This window comes from Diplotaxodon limnothrissa, linkage group LG9, assembly GCF_057381915.1.
Source record: "Diplotaxodon limnothrissa isolate DT_005_m linkage group LG9, D_limnothrissa_male_GT1.1, whole genome shotgun sequence".
In the NCBI taxonomy this organism is placed as follows: domain Eukaryota; kingdom Metazoa; phylum Chordata; class Actinopteri; order Cichliformes; family Cichlidae; genus Diplotaxodon; species Diplotaxodon limnothrissa.
Window position 1 is genome coordinate 2,688,392 of NC_140604.1, and position 22,557 is coordinate 2,710,948.

Here is a 22,557-nt window from a genome sequence, read left to right on the forward strand (position 1 = left end):
TCCTCCTCCAGGAATTAGTAGCAGAAGCTTTCAAGGCTCGATCAGCCTCCATTGCTGCAGAACACATTTAAACCCAAGTTGTGTTCCCTGAAAAAGGCCAATTTGTATAATTCTGAAATGTACATTATTTTTCAGTTTTGGGTGACCTTTGTTTAACTTCTGTCAGTTCACCACTTATGTTTGAACCATTTCAAGTAATTCGTTGGACTTGAACAACTTGAATTGCAGTAAAGAATTGGCATGTTCAAAAAGCTTTGAGCAGTAAATGTCTGTATATGTGTGTGTTAACAGATACTGTCTGTACTCATGTCTCTCTCTACAGACCACTCGGAGTGACTTTGACTCCAGTGAGTACGAGGTACGGCGACGCTACCAGGATTTTGTGTGGCTCCGTAGCAAACTAGAAGAAAAGCACCCCACACTAATCGTCCACGTACGTATCAGCTCACCAGGTCACTGCTCTGCACAGCTGCAGGCTGCTGCACACTACTGCAAGGCATGTGCATGCGTCAGTTCATTCATTCACAGTCACAGGCTGCAGGACCATTTCTTTGCTTTCTGTGCTGTTGGAACATGAAAGATTGTTGAGGTCTGAAGTTCAAGCAAAGCCACCGTCCTCATTTCCAGCTCTGTATGTGTATGTTGGCTAGCTTACTGCTCTGCCAGGACAGAGCTACTCTTAGGTGTGTTTGTCATAGAGAGGATATCTCTCATGTGGTCGCCTCAGGCGTGTAGCCCCACCCACCTGCTGCTCATGCAAAGCTGCTCTGCTAGAATTGACCAATGAAAATAGACTGCTACGAGGAGTCTAATGCATCTCGCCCTCTTCTGCACTTTTCTGGACAAAATGGGGCGACGTGGAACAGCTCCCGGTCTGATATCGCCGTCTCTCATGCTTCTCTCGTTTCTGTCTCCAGCCCCTCCCAGAGAAGTTTGTTATGAAAGGCATGGTGGAGCGCTTCAACGACGACTTCATTGAGACGAGGAGGAGAGCCCTGCACCGCTTCCTCAACAAGATATCCGAGCATCCCATCCTGTCCTACAGCCAGCACTTCCAAGTCTTCCTCACTGCACAGGTGTGTGTCTGATGCACGGATGCACACACCACACACACACACTTCTGGTTTTAGAATGAATTGAATTGTGACTCGTGGTATTTTGACCCTCCAGGATCTGGCACCTCACAGGAAACAGGGACCGGGCTTCTTGAGCAGGATGGGGGAGACGGTGAGAGCAGTGGCCAACTCAGTCCGAGGCCTCAGAAGCCGGCCTGAGGAGTTCGCTGTGATGCAGGAGTACGTGGACGACTTCAGTAACAAGATGTGCTGCATGGACAAAGTCAGCCAGAGGATCATCAAGGAACAAAGAGGTATCCGCTGCAGGCTCTCCTCCCAGAAGGACATGGCTCTTATTCCTCCATATCAGAGGAGTCAGACTCAGATGCTTCCTGGCACCCTCTGTACATCTCATATAGTGTACACAGTTTAAGCTGCTTTAGCCTGCATACAGCTGCAAGCTGCTTTACAACCCAGCACAGCTCCTCCCCTCATGTTGACCCAATGAGTGATGTCTCTGTGGTCACTGATGGAGAGATGGCTGAGCCATGACTGCACATGACAACACGAGTCTTCTTTGGAGGAGAGTTCCTCTTACTGAGGGTACATTATCTCTGTAAACAACATATTCATGTGCACATATTGTTCCACACCTTGTTCCTCTGTTACAGTGTCACCAGTATCCACGGTATCACTGATCAGCTGTGTAGGTGAATTGTGGGTAATACGTGTTTTCGGTCCAAGTGAAAAACTCAATTTCTCATGCTCTGTTCAGACACTTTGTACTTGTTCAAACCGGTTTACTCACTTTAATACAGATTTTACTTGCTGTCAAATCGTGTTTTGTTTTTTGTATTTTAATTTATTAGAAACTATTTTAATCTACTGTTTTGTTGATGTCATTTTCTCTTTGTAAGGTGACCTTGGGTTTTAAAAAGGCGCCCTCAAATAAAATGTATTGTTAGTAGTAGTAGTATGGCATCAAGCCAATTAAACTGGCGTAGTGATCTGGTCCCATCTGCAGGGCTCCTCTGTGGCAGGACGAGCAGTGCCAGAGCTACAAATGACCTCCTGCAGGCCACCGTTGTCAGTGCCTCTAACCACACAATGAGAAACTAACTTCATGAGGGTTTTCCTCATGATTCTGCTCCAGTGTGTCTGCCAGATATCCTTGGGCAGCACGCTAACCCAAGTTACTGTCTGAGTGTAAGCGTGTGCGTTAGAGGGAAAAAGTGCTTATATGAACAGATGTCAGTGGGTTAGTGAGGTAAGTTATACTACAGGCGTCTGTGGGCATCCAAACCACCGAGCAGCATTTTGCCGCATCGTTTTCTCGCTTTGATCTTCAGGCTGTCAGAGTTGGACTCAGCCCTCTTTTCCATTTGGCACCCTCCTCTCCTAACACGTTACCCGCTCCGTGTCAGTACAGACAGCAGCCGCTCACGTGATGTGTTCACAGTGTCTCACCCTTTACTTCTTTGCAACGCTTCCTGTGACCTGCTTCTGTGTAGCTAACAGCACCTCCTGGTCTGAAAACGAGTCTTTGTGTTTTCCCCTGTGCTTCCAGAGTATGTGGACGACTTGAAGCAGTACAGCCCCACCTACGCCCGGTGGGGGGAGTTGGAGGAGGAGCTGACGGAGCCGTTGAAGGGCGTGGCCAGCTGTGTGGTGCAGTGCAGCAAGGAAGCAGAAGAGCACATCCAGCATCTGTCTGAGGTCCTGGTCCCTGCCCTGCACGAGTATGTCCTCTGCGCTGAAACGCTCAAGGTGAGGCATGAGCACGCTTCACCTGTGATGGTGCTCTGCAGGTGGGGCTTGATGCAGAGCAGCAGTAAGACAAGGTGTGATGTCAAAGTTGAACACCGAACACTCGAAGCGCTGTGCGCTCATTCAGGGGCTCGGGGGAACCACGGGGTTCCCTGTCTGGGACCAGTGATCCAGACTTAGGGGGACAGGCATTGAACCGACAACCTGTCCGACCTCCTGAGCAGCAGCTTCTCCTCATTGTGTTTCTCTTTAAAAGTGCAGTGTTAGTGGGCCTTAGCATGTAGCATGGAGGCGACACTCCTGCCACTAACAGCAGAGCAGACACAGCACCGTGTGTGGAGCAGATGCTGGCTGTGACTCAGCCACTCCACAGGTAACATCTGAGAATCACTGTGGAAGTGGAGCATGCAGCAGTGTGACCTTTAACCTAACAACTTAACCTTGTTCATCCAGCTCTGGGAAAGCAGGTGTGTGACAGAGAATATGGAGACAAGAACAAAGTGCTGCTCTGTGATGCCATGTGTGTATTTGCAAATGTCACATTCTTTGTGTCACCTGAGTGTGTGAGTGAAAACGTCACAGCGTGTGCGCTGACAGCAGGTCTCTGGTGGTTTGTGGCAGGCTGTGATGAGACGGAGAGACAACATCCAGGCAGAGTTTGAAGCCAAGAACGAGGCTCTGCTGACCAGGAAAGCGGAGCAGGAAGCAGTAAGTTTAATTTGATCCACACATGCTGATAAAAAAGCACGCACACACTTTCCTCCTCCCCTGCACCTGTCAGAGCCAGCCGTGCGTTTGCGGTCATCTCTGAGATTAGCTGTAATAAAGTGAGGTGTGCAGTGGGCCTCTCTCGCAGGGCCGCCCTCACCTCATATTGGGAAGGAGGAGAGGGCTCTCTGGGAGGATTATCTAAATATCCCTGCTTGGCTGGAAGTCTGTGCCGAGCTCAGAGTGAGTAAAAGCTGCTGATATTACTTCCTGCCGCGCACTGACAGCTGATCGTGGCAGGAGCAAACTTCCTTCTCAGATGACGCTTCGCTTCGTAATGTCAGGACGCAAAGACCCGAGAAGAAAGGCATCTTTGTCTGTGTGTGAGACCTGCAGGTGTCTGTCCCCCTCATCAGGCCGACATGCAGCCCCATCTGTTAGATGTTAATTAAGAAGCTGTGCTTCCCCCATCGTTGTACTCGTGCTTTGTGTGAGCTCTGATTTAATCCAGCCCTCCAGGTTCTGCTGTGTATCAGCCCGCTAATGCCCATGACAGACCTGCACTAATGAGAAGTGAATGTCAGAGGAAGACATCAATCAATCAGTCAATCTTTATTTATAAAGCACTTTTCATACAGAAAAAATGTAGCACAAAGTGCTTTACATAGTTAAAAGCAGCCCACCCCACCCTCCAACTCAGTCCCCACACTCTCAATACACATATATCCCCCCACCCACACACACATACACACACGCGCACACTTAAAGAGTAAAAATTGGGTAAAAATTCAGCTTCAAGGTGCTGTGGCGGCGTTACTGGGAGGGAAACGGGTCTCGCTGCTCTGTGGGCGTGGACCCGGCAGGTCTCTGCGGCTGCTGTCAGTCGTGCTTGTGTTGCTCTCTGCTCTGTCTCGCTCACAGCATAGTGTAACAAACGCTGCCTCTGTCTCTGCTGGGGTCTACTGGTGTAATGGGCGATGAAGGTGAGGAAGACGGAGAGCAGGACAGATTGCTCGTAAAGTTGGCACCGCCCACAAATTCAGACAATCAAGTCATATGTGCAGAATGTGTCCATGTAATTCCAAACAGCCAGTGTTGTGTAGCAGTGTTACCTCCAAGTACACACTTTAAAGTGCACATCGTCTCTCAGTGCGGCCCACAGTTCTCAGCACCTGCTCAGCATGTCTACGACCATGCCACCTGGTTGTAGACATGCACAACCACATAAGCATCCACACAAACATGCTGTGTGAGTGTGTGTGTGTACACACACACACTCACACAGTGCATCGTAGTGGACATACTGGCGTTGTGCGTTGGAGAGAAAGGTTTGATCAGATCATTGAGATCAGGTCTAATCACGCTGTTCAACTTCCCAACATTTGCTGTTCTCAACAGGAAGCACAAAACAGTCTGTGCATGCTGGGAAAGTGTTGTTCTAAATGTTTCTTCGTGGCAATCAAAGAGGACGTCAGAAGGAGTCCAGCTTGTGCGGGCTAGCACTGATCTTCACATCTGTCAGCACATCTGGTCCTGACAGCTGCTGACCCACTGGCTGTGCTTCCTCCATGTGGCTGCTTTACATTTGACCTAAAGCCTGCGTCATTATGACCAAATTTCATCAGTTAGTTAGCTGACAGCCAAATGCTGTGAGCGACTGGGCAGCAGCTGCGATACAGCCGAGCTCACTGCATCACTGTGCAGCTGGCTGAGTGAATCCAGACTCCCTCTGAGCTTCTGTGCAGTTTTATTGGCCTCATAGGAAACGAGGCCTTAATGCAGTTATGAATGTGCTTATTGAAGGAGACTCTTTAAACACTGTGGTTGTTTTAAACTGCGGCTCATCCTGCTGTGGGGTTGTTGGGCTTTCACTATACGTTGTTATTGCTCCTACATTCATTAACCCACTTCCACTGATGGCCTCAGTGGAAGTGGAACTCCAGAGCTGCAGGTTGTGATGAGCTCAGACTGGTCCACATGTGATCTAACAGCCTGCTCCTTCACCTCCCTTCAGTCACACAGGATGCTGCAGGAGCTGGCTCTTCGTCACCAAGGAAACCAGAACCTCCTGTGCACCCACTAATAATTTGCTCAACCAGCACCAGCAAAAGCAGTGAGGTCAAAACAGAGGCTTGAGCATCCAGCTATCATAAGCAGGCCCTTACCTCTCACATCCTTTAGGTCTTTTATTTTGAAAGTGAATGCTGTTATGCTCTTGATTTGTCTACTGTGAACCCAAAACCACTAACAGCTTTGGAGCGTTGCTGTTTGAACCCATCATACAGCTGCAGCGCTGAGAAGGGATCTGATTGGTTAGTGGAATCTGTAGTCACATGTGACTGAGCTGCTGGACACAGCACGCAGTCTGTGTGTGAGTCTGTGTCAGCTGACTACGCTGACCAATAAGACGAGAGGCTCCTCAGACATTAAACTTCCTTCTAGAACGTCACCTTTGATGGGAAGAAATGCTCGACTTTATGAGTCACGTATTCCACAGGCTGTGTGTGTGTGTGCGTGCGTGTGTGTGTGTGTGTGCGTGCGTGTGCGTGCGTGCGTGTGTGTGTGTGTACGTGTGTGTACGTATTGTGGCCAGGAGGGGGCACTGTTATCTAAGTGAAGCGCACACACTGACCTCTGGCTTTCATGTGCTTCACTGGGAGGTGAGTGTCTGTGGCAGGAAAACTCCCAGCATGCACTCTGCTCCCACAGTAACGCACCTAAATATAATTTCACAGTGACATGAAGTTGTGCTGTAACTGCTTCATCTTCTACACTGGTGTGTGTGTGTGTGTGTGTGTGTGCGTGTGTGTGTGTGTGTGTGTGTGCGTGTGTGTGTGTGTGTGTGTGTGCGTGTGTGCGTGTGTGTGTGTGTGTGCGTGTGTGCGTGTGTGCGTGTGTGTGCGTGTGCGTGTGTGTGTGTGTGTGTGCGTGTGTGTGTGTGTGTGTGTGTGTGCGTGTGTGTGTGTGTGCGTGTGTGCGTGTGTGTGCGTGTGCGTGTGTGTGTGTGTGTGTGTAAACGCTTTGCCAGGTGAAAATAGGTGTGGAATAAACAGCTTCACACAATTGCATACAAGCACACACGCACACAGGTACAAGTACATGTACCTGCATAGGTAAGTGTAGTAGGTGCTGTTGTGTTAGCACAGAGGCGTGCTGTGGGAGGAGCACAGGGATACATCAGGGCGTCGTGCTTCCATAATGAACAGTAATATGTCAATAAGCATAACGTGTGTTTGGCGGCAGCTTCAGGAGGAGGTGGATGTCCTGGCAGATCGGATGGAGCAGGCCAACAACAGCCTGAAGGGAGACTGGGTCCGCTGGCAGCACAGCATGAAGACTGACCTCAGATCAGCCTTCATCTCTGCTGCAGAGAAGAACGTGGAGTACTACGAGAAGGTGAGCTCACGCGAGAAGCTTAGACGCAGCACCTGACTTTGGTTTGTATCGAAGAGCGTTGTGTGTTCAGGTGAGTGTGAGAGCAGCCTGAGCTGCTGCTGTTGCAGTGTGTGCTCAGCAGCTGAGGCTCAGAGTCCATTTGTACCTACATGACTCTGACTGTACTGATGACAGACTTCCATTCATTTTCACATCTGGAGTCATTAAAATGTGTGTGGTGTTTGCCCAAGAGTGCATGCTGACTGAGTGCATGCTTGTGTAAACTGAGTGAAGAGCACGGAGATATTATTGCAGATGGCTGAAGCAGAGACGCTGGTGGAGCAGAAAGCTCTTACAGCACTCACTCAGTTGGTTGTAGCCCTGCAGCCTCCACCCAGACACGCCCCCAGCTCCTCTGTGCTCCAGCAGAGGGCAGCAGCTCTGCCTGCAGTCCCCTCTGTGCTTACGTCAGCTCTTTGACTTCATGGTGCCACATCCTGCAGGTAGAACGCTGACTCCACCTCTTTCATAGCTTTGGAGATGAAACTTCTCCCACTCGTCAATGTAACACGTCTTCTGTGGATTCTTCTCGGCTCCACTGAGCAGTGGAACAAAGGCTGGACTGGTCTTACTGCTGTAGAGCGCCGTGTGTGCTGCTGGTCCTGGATCAGATACCGGGCTGGATTCTCCCACATTGTTTAGTGTTAGATTAGACACATAAGACCTGGACCTGACCTGGCTTTATGATTATTACACCTTACAAGAAAGTAGACCCGAGTACTGGGAGGCCCAGTATAGAGAGCTGACGTGTGTGAGAGCCTGGACAAAAGTCCTTTTTCAGAATCCAGTGGAACCAGCAAGTCTGGATCAGGTCTCTGTTTAAAAAGTCCTGATGTCTGATCCTATCATAGGCAATGCAGCTGATAGGTGAAAGGAGCTGTAACTGCCTCCTGTCATCTACTCTAAGCTAGGAGTGAAACAGGCGCGTCTCTGTGTGGGTGTAATCCAAGAGGGAAGGAGCCAAGTTATGGGAAGTTGTTTTGCACTCAGAAACAGTGAGCAGAGAAAAAGTGCGTCCACAGTCTTGGACAGTGTTTGCCTCTTTGGCTCACACGTCTCATTGGCCTTGTTTTCTATATTTATTCCACATCAGAGGCCTCTTCAGCAGAAGTGCTACATCACTGCAAGCACAAGCTCCGCTGTGTAATAGCTGAGGCACGGTTTGGTTCGGTGTGAGAGCCGTTTGTGTTGTCTTGAACCGCAGCACGGGGAGGTGTTGAGAAAGTAATGACAGCTACTCTTTACAGGGCGGGAGAATAGCCCGAGTGAGGGCATCAGTGGACACGCAGTAATCAGAGTGGCAGTGGGATAAGTGGGCAGGCCTGAGCTTCCTGAGCTGGGATCGTTTCACTGGCTCATTCGTGACTTTGTGAAACTCTGCACAGCGACGTTTAAAGAGCTTGGTGTTTGCACACCGTGTGCTCTGGGGTGCACATCTGAGCAGAGGCTGCGTGCACATATTGTTATTCAGGTGCATATGTGGGCCAGTGTGGCCATGGGGGCTGTGAATGATTTATTGGTCTGGAGCCCAGAGAGGCTATAAGAGTCTAATAAGAAACCTCCACCTGGGAGGATTTGATGGCAGCTAAGAGCGATGCAGGCAGGACTCAGAAATAGATGGAAGTAAAGGAGTGAGGATGGAGAGATCAAGGAAAGAAGAAGAAGAAGAAAAGAAGAAAGAAAGTGTGTACATTATTGTACTTTATTGAGCCCCGTGGGGAAATTGCTCTCTGCATTTAACCCATTCACTCAGTGAAGCAGTGGGCAGCCATTGGGCGCCCGGGGAGCAGTGTGTAGGGACGGTACCTTGCTCAGGGGTACCTCAGGGTAGCTGTTAAGGGGAATCGAACCCCCGACCTTCCGATCATGGGGCAACCACTCTACCTACTGAGCTATCCCTGCCCGGGGTGGTGTTGTGTTGTGTGTTGCTACATCAGGTCAAAAACAGTCGATGTGATCCTTTAAAGCTGGGCTCACACTGTGCGATTTTGAGCCGCTTTTTGAGTCGTGCGACCGTTTTGGCGATCGGCCCGATTTTGGCCTTCATCGTGCGTCGTGTAGTATACGCGGCGTAACGAGAAGCGATTAACACCTCACGACCAGCTCCCGATCATCAATCGCTTGGTCGTGGTTTGAAATCCTCACGACCGTCGTGAGGGTGTCACCGCAGCTTCTCACACTGCGCACGCCCAAACACAAATATCAGCGAAAAGGACGGCGCAGCACGGCTGTGCAGCGTGTGATCTGGACACAAGCGATGGAGGCACAACTTGTAGAACTTTGGAAAGCTCATCCGAGCCTTTTCCATGTGGCCTCGAAAAATTATCACGACCACAACAACCGTGAAAATAGTTGGATTTACATGCTGCTCAATCACAGCTGCCTGATCATGTTTTTCATTAGCAATTTAGCAAAGTTGATGGTGGTGTGTGTCTGTGTGAGTGAAAGACAGAGCGATTTTCTGTTATAACCTTCATGTTATGGACGCACAGTGTGAGCACTCGGGTCGCATCAGAGCATCGGGCCGTATAGTGTGCGACCTGCATCGTGACCTAACAACGTGCAGTTCGAGCAGAAGCTGAATACGTGACTGAAAAAACCGCCCAGTGTCTGCCCAGCTTAATGCATCGAGTCCACTCAGTCATATGCAGGACAGGCAAGAGAATATCAAACAGAACAAGTTCACTCACGATCTGTTCATCAGAGTCAGAAGAAGTTACGTAGTCACACTAAGAATGTGACTAACTAGTTAAAGTTATTGTCTTATTACTGATACGCTGACTGTCATGGTGATACACAGTTATGAGCTCTGCCTTCATTGTGGATGGCAGAGCCCATTTCTATGGTTACCTCATAGCAACAGTGTGCTGGAGAAGTGCTGCTGTAAATAGAAATATCATGTCTGAGCCTGTGGTACTGCTGCAGCGTCTCGTCTTCCTGATGCTGCTGTCACTCTGTATCGCTATGTTTGGCACGACGGTCGTCTTCCTCTACTTGTCCGCTACCCTTTGACCCGTTTTGACTTCGGGATGTCCAGACGTACTCTGCACAGATCGCCATAAAAAATGTATATACATAAATATAATATTTAAAAAAAAATAACACCCTGAATCCATGGTTTCTGTGGGAGTACAAATTGAGCAAGTGCAAGCGATTAGTTGGGTGAAGTGTGCGCAGTGAAGGAGGGGATGACCATGTGACCTGATGAACAAACGCATGGAGATATTGAGATGACAGTTTGGTTTCTAAGTAGATTATCTTATTGGGCATCCTCTCTCTCTGCACTCACCAGGCATCTGGACAGGATGCATGATGGGAGAAATGAGAAGAATCTGGCAGAACTGTACTAAGTAGAGAGGTCAAAGGTTGCACACAGGTGAGAGAGGAGCTTTGGTGAGGAAGCTGCAGGTGGCCGAGTGTCTGCGGGGCACGTACGAGGGCTGCGGTAAGCGTAACAAGTGGTTCACAGCGGAGGTGGGATTACACTGAGGGACATGTCTAATTCCTGCTTCCAGTGGTGATGAACAGGCTGGCGAGCAGGTGGAGAGTGAGTAGGGGGGCAGCAGGGTGATGACGGCTCACCAGCTGGCCCCACGTTTGTTCCTGACACCAGCTGAATACCAGCCCGCTCTGAGTTCTGGTACTTCTCTGTCTATGTTTTAAAGAATTATATGTTTTTGTGCTACGACAGGACCAACACACCCTGCCCATCTCTGTGTGTTCGTCCTGATTCTGGTCACCTGCTGAGCACCAATGAGTGTGGAGGAGAGCTGTCAGCTGATCAGGCTTTCCTAATGAGGTCAGAGTTGAGTCAGGGCCGTGTTTCTGACTGTGCACCGTCCTCTCGTCCCATTCGTCAGACTCAACATGTGGTTTTAGTGTCAGGGTCACAGTTGGGTTATGGTTAGGTTAAAGGTTAAAGGGTAAGTGGCGAGGGAAAGCGTCATGCCAATTACATGTCCCCACAAGCTATGAATACCCGACGTGTGCGTGCACGCGTGGACAAGGTGATGTGTGTGGAAGTAGAAAGCAGCAGCAGCCTGTTAGGATTGGTTGTCATGACGCCGTTTGTCTGAGGCGACGGCGTGCTGCGCTGTCGCGAGGCTCTGACTCTGCCTCGCACAAACTTTATGTCCGCCTCACACGGGCGTTTGAGTGTGTCTGCTCGTGATGGTGTGTGCTTGGCATTTTCACTGTGTGGTTTCATGGCTTCTTGCTATCAAGGTAACTGCTTTTTTTTAGGGGGGGGGGGGGGCTGGGCAATATGGCCTAAAATTCATATCTCGATGTTTTTTAGCTGGATGGCGATATACGATATATATATCTCGATGTTTTTTTAAAGCCATAAAGTAAGAACAAAGAGTTCTTAGTCAAAGCTGTGATCCAGATGTCACACAGGCATGAAAAAATTACTCCGAAATAAATGATCAGCATTTATTAAATAAGAATTCTCCAGAAATAAAAGAAAACAATGTTATTTTTGTGCATAACAAAGAGCTCACAACTGTGCAGTCAAATGTAAACTAACAGACGCTGAGCAGAATAACAAAGATTTCACAGCTGCTCTGTTCCCAAAGGTTCTGCTGCCGACAGCCTGGAGTTTGAAACCGTGTCTCTTACAGGAGCCATTTGTGCTCCTTATACACACACAGTACGGTAATATTACGTTGAAGCACAGTACGTATCACTCTGCGAGGCTCCCCCTGACTACTGCAGCTGTAATGCTCCAATCCATCAAGCGGTGCGACTTCGTATTTTACCAAAGTCGTACTAAACATTTCTGACAGATTGCTGAGCGCCGTGTTCCACGTAAAATCGGTTCGCGGTCAGCAAGCACAACCAGAACTCATACATAAGGCGCGCTGTCGATTTTTGAGAAAATGAAAGGATTTTAGTGTGAGGTTATAGTCCGAAAAATACGGTGTAGGAGTTTGTAAGTAGTTTGTTTCGAGGCAGGAGGCCGGAGACTTCGCGGTCTGGGACACAGCACGCAGTTTCACACACTCTTCATTTTGCACTTTATGGCGCTGTTGGTGAAAATACTAGCAGTGCTAGCTGCACGGTGTCAACGAGGTAACCGCTAAGCATTGACGCCGTGCAGCCCCACGCACGGGGCGATCCGCGGTAACTTGTTAACGGAGATTTGCCGCGTTAATACAGCTTTGGCGTTAACGTCATTTTAACGAGTGTAACGCTGCAGCACTGAAATAGTCATCTCCTAATGTTTTCTTTTTACCGACCAGCTCCTCTTTGATAGCTGCCGTGATGCGCACACACACACACACACACACACACACACACACACACACACACACACACACACACACACGAAATGATGAGGGCGTTCATCACACTGTTGGGTGTGACGGGGCTGCCAAGAACCAACAACACAGGTTTACTTTGGTTTCACAAACATGATGCAGGAGCAGGTCATGGATGACGAGCTTGAGTATTTCTTCTCTCTCTTGACTGTGTTTAAAGATGGGACACACTCTGGGGTCAAATTGAAACAAAGGCAGGTGTGACTTGAGGTCAGAGGTCAAATGCGATATCTTAAATCCGTGTTCAGTATGTTGAAGGACATAACTAAAGATTATCTCGGTGATTACTCGATGATCAGTCCCTCTGTCCATCTCTGCCTCCTGTGGTGTGCTGGGCTTACAAAAACACATTTATGTGGTTTTACAATATGACATGTAAACAATAAAAATCCACGTCGACCAATTTTTATAGTTAATGTCAAAGTGACAGTGAATATGTCAGTCATAGTTTCTACGTTCACGCTTTTTGTCAGTTTTCCACCAACAATGATGAAGCTGACTTTGAAGGCCTCGTGGATGGAAGGACCGTGAGTACGAGCTGCCGCTCCCTGTGCGCTGAAGACAAAGTTTCGTTCTCCACCCAGCGTTCACGTGGCTGCTGCTCGTAGTAATATTAACATTGTCCGTCTTTATTTCAGTGTCTGGCGGTGTGGGAGTCGTTCCTGGTGTCACAGAGAGCAGAGGCCGGCGGAGGCCAGGAAGACGTTGCTTAAAATGTGGAGTTCAAAGGTCGACGCCGCCCCCGCCCCCAACCCCCACATGACACACACCGCTCTCTCCAGCAAAACCTTCAGATGTACGAATGTACCACTGCCCACTGCTTTCTGTCTCTGCTCCTCTGACAGCAAACTGCTGAATCCCAGTCTGACCATTCCAACATTACTAAAACCAGCACTGTAATCCACACACACACACACACGCACCAACCGTGTGATTGGCACAGGTTCTCTGTGTCGTTGTTGTGCTGCATGTTCCCTACAGTGGCGGCCACAGCTAGCAGCTGGCTCCTGTGTCAGGTGACAAGGATGCCCTCAGGTGTCCTTGGGTAACTCGTGGATTTGGCAGCAGGAGGCGTTTTCACACAAAGCAGGGACGATCAGGTAGAGCCTCAGAACATCCTGCTCAGTGATTTTGCCACAACAACAAAGTTGAAGTTTAATTTGTAATAAATGGTACATTGATACTGATTTCTACTTTAATATTTAAAGTTTATAATGAAATTCTGATGTTTATTAGTCTTTAGTGATGCAGTAGTTTTAGTAAGTTCTGAATTGTATAGAAGTGATGGTAGACAACAACAGACACACGGCTCATGATGGTGATGATGAGCCTGTGGCAGTCGTATTTGCTACATCAGCCCGACGTTGTTGTGCAGATTCACCAAAGAGTCGTGTTTCCTCACAGCTGCTGCTGTCTGCACGTGTGCAGCAGCGTGTTTAAGCCAGACGGGCATCTCGTACTGAAGCGACCAAAGGATCTGTGAGCTGAAACGTAATCAGTCAGTAATTGAAAAGCAAAGCCGTTTTCAGGCTCCGTCTTTACTCACCTGCTTCTGTCCTGTTACTATCAATCATTAAGATGAGGAAATGATGGGTTTGCAGGAAACATCCATACATAGCACTACAGTTTTACAGCCCTGTGTTAAAATAATAATAATGATAAAGCGTCAGTCTTTTGGAGATTATAAACGTGATGGTCTGAGTCATGTGTCCATGCTAATGGTAACAATAGTGAACCAGAGACATAAAAGCACAGCTGCGATGAACTCGTCTACTTTTATCAAGACGAGCTACTGAAAGTTGAAAATCTGAGTCCTCATTGCCAACTTCGACTGCAGGTCGGGAGACAGCTCTCTGCCAAAGTTATGCACCAAACAAATGTCTCACATTTCATTAACAAACCTCACGTGTGATGCAAGTTGAATCAGATGCATGTGAGCTGCAGACAACACTGCTGGAGATGTCTGGAAGCTTTAGTCAAGTTTACTCATCTGCACTACAGCGGCCCCGTTCCAGCTGTTCCACCCACCGTTTCATACTGTGGACCTTCTGCTCACTGCTTTTATCATTGTGAAAAATAATATGTAATAACACGATTTGAGATACTGACAATAAAGACTGATGTGACGCTACAGAGTTTGTCTTCTTTTTGGAGTGTAGAGCAGCAGCAGGAGTTCTGTTGGGTCATCAGTCGGTGGACCGTCCATTGACAGCATGGTCCCTGCATCATCTGGGCGTGCTCCTAAGTAGTTTTGTTCTCAGCAAATTAAAATGCATATCAATAAAGATTTTCAGCGTGAATATTCAGTTCATCGCGATCCGGTGTGTGATTTCAGTTTAGACATGCTGCCCGTATCACTGAGGGAAGACGTGCAGGTTCAGTTCCCTGCATGCTCTCATCTCACATTGCTGGAGTTGCAGCATATTGAAGATTAAACCAGTCAGCAAAGTTTGTTTCATTGTGAGCAGGCCACAAGCTGAGGTGATGCCTACTTCTGTGTCATCAGGCTGGAGCAGCATCGCACATGAATGACTTTCCTGTGTTTAAATGGAAACATGTAACACTGAGAGTGCTGATGATGTACAGATAAAGTCAAAGATTGATGTCTTCCTGCTCCTGACTTGTGAAGTTTTTTAAATATAGTATAGATCTCTGTCACCCTTCCTCTGACGATGTCATGATGAATTAGCAGGGCCCTCTTCCTCTCCGTAGCAAAGTCATTGCCCCCGATCGCAAGCAAGTAGTTATCGAACAACTTTTTCCATGCAGCAAATGGAATTTTCGGTTCGCCCGGACAATCCAGGAACACAGCCGGGGGTTGCAAAGAGAGCAGAGCCATAACTTAATCACCACTACTCTCGTCGCCACTTGTTGTGTGGTGTTAGTTCAGCAGGCATTACACACACACGCAGGTAGGAACAGAGGATCACCGGAGATAACTCCTTTCTTTCTTTTTTCTTCTTCCAAAATACCACCACGACAAAAACATACTCACTAGCGCCCTCTAGCGCATCTGGTAAATGCATCTACAGAACAAATGCAATAGTATGTGGACACAACAAGTGCTGAGTATGTTTCAGTTTCAGTTCCAAAATATCCTCGTTAAAATCAGATTTTTTTTTTTTTTTTGCCTGTCCCGTTTGGCTCTTTTGCCATCAGAATTATTGTCTAAAGCAGGGGTGTCAAACTCAAATACACAGTGGGCCAAACTTCAAAACTGGAACAAAGTCGCGGGCTAACGTTAATATTTATTGAAAAAAAACTTCCTCCAGATTTAAGAATGAATCTTTTCTTATGGACTCAAATAAGTTTTGCTGGAAAACTGAATATGGAACAAGCAAAGCTTAATACTGTATAATACCAGTAGGCCTGCTCTGATAGTAATTTGGTATGGCTTCACAGGCCAAATGTAATTAGGCTGCGGGCCAAATTTGGCCCGCGGGCCAGAGTTTGACACCTATGGTCTAAAGGCAAAGAAAGATGCCCAACGGATTTATTTGCTAAATACGGGACAGATTTGACTGGGGAAAAGAAAGGGGAGAAAGAAAGGGGGAAAGAAAAACAGCGGGGAAGAGGGACGGGGATAAAGGGCAAAAAAACCCAAAAACAATAAAATAAGCAGACAAAAAATATGTATATCAATCACCTGGATCACCTGTTGAGAAAGAAAAAAAGAGAAAACAAGCAGAAGAAAAAAAAAGCAATACAATAAACAACATCACGATGATCTATGGGAATATAACAGTAAAAACTAAATATTAAACATTATTGTGCAGCACATAAGATCAACAGAACACAGTGTGCTTTGAGGTAGGAGCCAAAAAGGGTGTAGTTTGTGGGTGTGATCACCCGTGTGTACACCTGTGAGCATGGACGCGCTTGTTTTTAAAAGTTTCTTCATGTAGTGATCTGCTAGAGGGTGTGGGGGGGCCACAGCCCCGTCCTCCAGGGCATGAAGCAGGTATGGAGGAGATCAAAACTCCAGACATCCAGAGGCCCCCAGAACACAAGAGACCAAGGAAGACCAACAGAGGGGCAGCCGCGCCACTGTCCCAGAAAGAGCTGAGGAGAGTCCCAGATGAGGGCTCACTCAGCAGCCGCAGAGCAGAAGCCAAGGGGGGTTGCAGTGACGCGCCCGTGAGCTCCGCCGGCAGCCAGCTGTGCCTGAGTGACCGAGCCCCAGGCCGAGAGGCCGGGGGCACCCCACCTCCGAAGGGGCCCGAGCGAGCCCCAGGCTCCAGGCCCCGATAAGCGGCCGCCAAGGAGTGAGCCGGTGTGTACCTGGACGCCCATCCCCGGACACAAAGAACCACCAACACACCGATGTCTGAGGGAGTCCGCCGCTGGCAGGGGGAGTGGTGACGTCTGATACCCAACCTGACATATAGACACAGACATACAGGCACACACAGATACAAACATCCATCCCCACCCTCATGCTCTCATATGCACTTACTCCACACTCAACCAACGTGGAGACAGACACAAAGAGTGTCACACAACAATCTCCCCAAACATACTCTATACCCCGGGTCTAGGTACCTTTGCCCCTGGAGGGGGAAACTGCACCCAGACCCAGGTGGTGTTACTCTTTTCCCTGTGGTGGAGAGAAGCAGACCGCCCCGACTCGGCAGCAGGAGGGAGGCCCCACATTCCAGACCTAAATCGGACAGCCAACTCCTCCTCCTGGCCCCCCGCTCCAACAGGCCGCAGGGAACAGGGGTGTGTGAAGACTCCAAACCTCGCTCCGCCCACTCATATGTAGTGTTGATGCATGTGTGTTCTAAGGTGCATTTAAAACCCAGGAGGGCATGGAGCTACCTGCCAGAGAGCAGCAGGTAAGCGCATAGTCCCTCCTGCTCCCCCCGCTGACCCCAGTAGGCACCCCCATACTCTGCAACCCGCCAGGAAAAGGGGGCCCAGGCCCATCCGGACCGGGGCCCAGTACACCAGCGCCGCCTGGCCCCACAGTGCCCGGGACAGCCCACCCGACCCCACCACAGAGAAAACTGCACCCACCCCGTCATCCACTCATCTTCCAGACTACACGAGACAATAGACGCCCAGGCTGAGATCTTCCTCCACCTCTCCTATATCGCCCCCTCCTGCAGAGAGAGTTCCTGAAGAGAGGAGACCTCCTGCAAGATGTAACAGCCTCCCCCACCAGTTGAAGAGCCCCCCAGGTGGCTCGATGCACTGGCGGCACCCTGCGCCAGGGCTGGGCCCCCATACACCCACCCGCCCACAACCCCGGCAACACACCAACCAGGACCCAAGCCCCCGAGGCCCGGCCAGGGCCCCAGCCCAGAGACGGAGCCACATCCGTCAGCACAGACCCTCCCCTAGCCCCGCTGCACGCAGCCACGAGGAAACCGTCACCTAAGAGCCAACAGAGCCCTTAATAGGCCATGACCGCTACCCCGGGTTGAGCCCTCCAAGGAAGATGCTCCTGGGGAATCCCCCAACTCCCTAAGCCTGTCCCTACCCCCACACCAATCACAACAGTGAAGGTGGGACCAAACTATGACCCCCCTACCCCCACTAGGTGATGGAGCTGATCAAAGGAGCCCAGAGCAATTGATCTGATGTGGTGGCAGAGGCTGTATCAAGACTAATGTAATCTAATAGATAATTTCTATATTGGTTAGAATTAAGATTATTTTTATTTTTCCAGTTCATGAGGACAGTTTTCTTGGCTATGCATAGGGCAGTGAAAACCATATGGGCTATATTCTTTTCTGAAGTGACATTATCTAAGCTGCCCAACAAACACACTAAGGGGGAAGTTGGAATGTTACATTTCAGACACTTCGATAAGTCTTCACATATCTCGCGCCAAAACTTCTGAACTGGTGGACAGAACCAAAGAGCGTGGATATAATTGTCCGGTGAGTTGGTTTGACAGTGTGAGCAGTTGTTGGTAGACGTAAAGCCCATCTTGAACATCCGATGACCTGTATAGTGCACTCTATGTAATATTTTGTATTGAATTAATTGAAGACTGGGATTTCTAATTAGATCAAAGGTTTTTAAGCAAATCTGAGACCAGAAGTTTAGGTCTAAGTTAACTGATAAATCCGCTTCCCATTTTGCAATAGGAAGTGATATTGATTCATCTGTTTTAGAAAGCATTCTGTATATTTTGGATAGTAATTTGGGGGTTTTAAGAGTAAGAAATTGAACCACACTTGGTGGCTGTGGTGTGGTTTTCATACAAGTCCAGACAAACCCTCATTTTTTTCCAGCCAATTTGCTTTCAAGAAGGTTTTTGTAGCTCTGTTTTGCTTTCAGGATTTTGGTTTTCAGGTCTTTGGTGGCTGCAAGAAAGTTAGTAACAGCCCCCTCTTTAAAAAAAGCCAGTCTCTTTTTCCTTAAATAGGATTTAATGCTTTTGGTGACCCGTGGCTTATTGTTAAGGCACACCTTAACACGATTAGGGGTATAATCATGTCTTTACAAAAAACTGCAGATGAGCTAGTAGCATCCACCAAAGATCATCTCCACAAGACTGGATAAAAACTTCCCAATTTGTACATTTAAAACATTCCTGCAAAGTAAGCACAGATTCTTCTGACCACATAACAACAGTTCAGCGGAGGAAGTGGGAGGGATTTAAGTATTAAGTATTCTTCACCGATCCATAACAAAGGTCCAAGATTTTAGCCTTAAAGCGCCTGTACCCCCTACGATAACTGAGAAAGTTCAGGGTCTTGCCAGTCATCAGGATTTTCTATACAGGCGCTGTGGAGAGCATCCTCACACAGGACATCTCATCCTGGTTTGGGAACAGCTGTGTTAAGGACCAAAAAGCTCTTCAGAGAGTGATCCGTACAGCAGAGCGCTGCTGCAGGACTGCTTCACCCCCTTCAGGACATCTACACCAGGAGTTTCTGGACCAGAACAGCTCAGACACTGAAGGACCCGTCCCATCCTGGCAACAAACTGCTCCAACTTCTGCAGTCAGGCAGAAGGTTCTGCACCAACCGGGGAAGGACAGAGAGCCTCAAGAGGAGCTTCTATCCCCAGGCCCTAAACCATAACACACACACACACATGTGACTGAGACAGGACTCTCTTCTAGACACTTTAACACACTTTAACAACAATGTACATTTCAGATTTTTAATTTAAAATTTTCACAATTCACCCACTTGCTGCACATAGTGATCCCGATGTATATATTCACTTAATGTATAAAATGTTCTTCTCGCCCCTTTTGCACAGTCGAGGAGTGTGTCAGGATACATTTCACTGCGCGTTGTACTTGTACATGTACATGTGACTGTTGAATCTTGAAAACAGAAAGAATCCAAGCGTATATACCAAACAAGTGAGAAAAACAACTAAGAGAGAGCTGTGTGAACAGACAAAATCACACAATTCAATACATGATACACTTTAGGTAAAGTAATAGTAAAAGTTTCTCTAATGATTAAAATTTTATTTGTGAAGAAGTTCACGAAGTCATTACTAGTTAACGTTAAAGGGATGGTTGGCTCAACTGAGCTCTGACTGTTTGTCAGCCTGGCTACAGTGCTGAAGAGAAACCTGGGGTTGTTCTTATTTTCTTCAATCAGTGATGAATAGTAAGATGTTCTGGCTTTGTGGAGGGCTTTCTTATAAAGCAACAACTATATTTCTAGGCTACAGTTTTCTCTAAATTAGTGAGACACTATTTAGTTTCCATCTAATGAGCTTATAGAAGGACGTAGTGTGTCTGAGTTCTGTTCCCCACTGCTTTACAGTCCAGAAAAGACAAAACAGGGTTTTCATGAAAACTGTTAAATGTTCAGTTTCTATGCCAGATGTCAAAAAAAGTCTCATTACTGTGGTGGGTGAGCTCTTTTACATTTTGAAAGAAGCCAATTGAGTCTAATAACAGATTAAATGTCTTTCTGCTTCCTGTTCCCAACACTGGATAGTCATGTTTTGGGTTGTGTAATAAAATTGACCAAATTCAGAGGTGTGATGGATGCCATCTTTCCTAACAAAAACTGCGTTTTCCCCAGAAATTTCCTAATTATCTAGAAATTATTTTTTGGACACCACTCAGACAGCCAGCAGTTTAAGGAGAACATGTGGCTAAACATGTCACTCCTGGTCTGATTGGGGAGGAGACCAGAGAAAACATTGTTTTGGCAAGGTTGCACACCGATTCAGTATTGATTTTAGTGACTTCCGACTGACGTAACCGGGTGTCATTACTGCCAATGTGAATTATGATTTTACTGAATTTACGTTTACCCTTAGCCAGCAGTTTTACATTTCCCTCAGTGTCGCCTGCTCTGGTCCCTGGAAGACAGTTGACTATGGTTGCTGGTGTCTCTAGTGTCTTGATGCATGCTCAGTCATCAACATTTTGGGACTTGTGTCGGAACAGATGTGCCGATTACCAGAGTTTGTTCCTCAGCCGGTGTGTTGCTGAGTGGGGATTACACGACTGTTCACTGACTGTACCACTGCAGCACAGTAATCTAAAACATTTGATCTTAGTGCCAAATGATTGAACGATGAACTGTTTAAAGTTGGATAACATATTTCATAAAACCTATAAAGATTTGATCATTATTTCTAGAAAGCAGCCTGTTGATTCATTTCAGGATATTTTCCTTTTGCTTAAACAGGATCTGCATGACACTGTGACACCTGCAACACCGAACAAAACAAGCTCCAGCGGACCGAGGGAATTGTCCAAAACAAAAACACACATGCTGGAGTACTAGGACAAAACACAGTTCAGGAGGCCGGCCCAGAGGCTCACAGCTCAGAAGTCCAGGACAGTTTATCTTCTGAGGCCGGCCACGTCGGCGACGCAGATCCATAAGCCGACCGAGCGGAAGGCAGCGGTGGCGGAGTGGAGGCAGTTCAGGGGGCCGCCCGTGCACACGGCAGCGGCGGCAACAGGGAAACCGTTCAGGCGGCCGACCGTGCGGACGGCAACGGCGGCGATGACAGAAGTCTGGAGGCCGACCGTGCGGACGGCAACGGCGGCGATAACAGAAGTCTGGAGGCCGACCGTGCGGACGGCAACGGCGGCGATAACAGAAGTCTGGAGGCCGACCGCGCGGAAGGCAGCGGCGGCGTCTAGGAGGTCGTCCATGTTGACGATGACGCTCCACCAGCGGCCTGGCAGATGACCGCCGATGTCGAGGCGGCAGTTTGGGACCCGAAGGTGGCGTGGCCGTCGCAGCACCAGACGAGACCGAAGCAGAGGCTGGACCAGACGAGGCAGCTGATGAGGATGCTGAAGCAGAAGCCGGACCAGGCGATGCTGACGAGGATGCTGGAGCCGGGCCAGGCGATGCTGAAGACACGAAGGCTGGAGCCGGACCAGGCGAGGATGAAGCAGAAGCAGAGGCCGGACCAGGCGTGGGTGAAGCAGAAGCCGGGCCAGGCGAGGATGAAGCAGAAGCAGAGGCCGGGCCAGGCGTGGGTGAAGCTGAAGCTGAAGCCGGGCCAGGCGTGGGTGAAGCAGAGGCTGAAGCCGGGCCAGGCGTGGGTGAAGCAGAAGCTGAAGCCGGGCCAGGCGTGGGTGAAGTAGTGGCTGGACCAGGCGACGGCGTGGGTGAAGACACAGAGGCCGCAGCTGGCGAGGATGGAGACACAGAGGCTGCAGCTGGTGGCGATGATGGGTCTTGGGGCTGGACGGGCTCCTCGGGCCCCCCAGCAGGCGAGACAGGAGGCTGGACGGGCTCCTCGGGCCCCCCAGCAGGCGAGACAGGAGGCTGGACGGGCTCCTCGGGCCCCCCAGCAGGCGAAGCAGGAGGCTGGACGGGCTCCTCGGGCCCCCCAGCGAAAACAGTCTCTGGACCAGTGGGCACCGGGGCCCCTGGAACACACAGGTCAGAACCAGCAGGCGCACGGGCCTCTGGCAGGCACAGTTCAGAACCAGCAGGCGCACGGGCCTCTGGCAGGCACAGAACAGAGCCAGTAGGCGCACGGGCCTCTGGCAGGTACGGGTCAGAACCAGCAGGCGCACGGGCCTCTGGCAGGAACAGATCAGAACCAGCAGGCGCACGGGCCTCTGGCAAACACAAAGCAGACTGCAGCTGCACAGAGCATCGACTCAGCTCAGGCAGCGACAGCCGGATGCAGTCCTCAGCTGGCTTCTTAACCTCCAGGGGTCCAGAGTCGGCCGGGGGCTGGGACCCAGCCTCTGGGGAGGCCCTGGAGTGCGTCACAGTCTCTGGGCTGGCCAGCTGTTGCGGACTGACTACTGCGTTATGTGGTGTGTCTCTCTGCTTGACATGAACAGGTGAAAAACAGTGCTT

General features: G+C 49.1%; 1 protein-coding gene across 1 annotated transcript in view; it reads left to right on the top strand.

The window, feature by feature from the left end:
* The window catches only part of snx7 (sorting nexin 7), a 30,499-nt gene extending 16,090 nt beyond the window's left edge, over positions 1-14,409 (top strand). The window contains exons 3-9 of the mRNA XM_085362577.1: positions 323-433; positions 918-1,076; positions 1,171-1,369; positions 2,623-2,822; positions 3,444-3,530; positions 6,774-6,926; positions 12,925-14,409. Coding sequence (XP_085218703.1) covers positions 323-433; positions 918-1,076; positions 1,171-1,369; positions 2,623-2,822; positions 3,444-3,530; positions 6,774-6,926; positions 12,925-12,999 — 984 coding nt within the window. The 3' untranslated portion in view covers positions 13,000-14,409. The remainder of the gene's footprint in view (positions 1-322; positions 434-917; positions 1,077-1,170; positions 1,370-2,622; positions 2,823-3,443; positions 3,531-6,773; positions 6,927-12,924) is intronic.
* Positions 14,410-22,557: the final 8,148 nt, after the last annotated feature.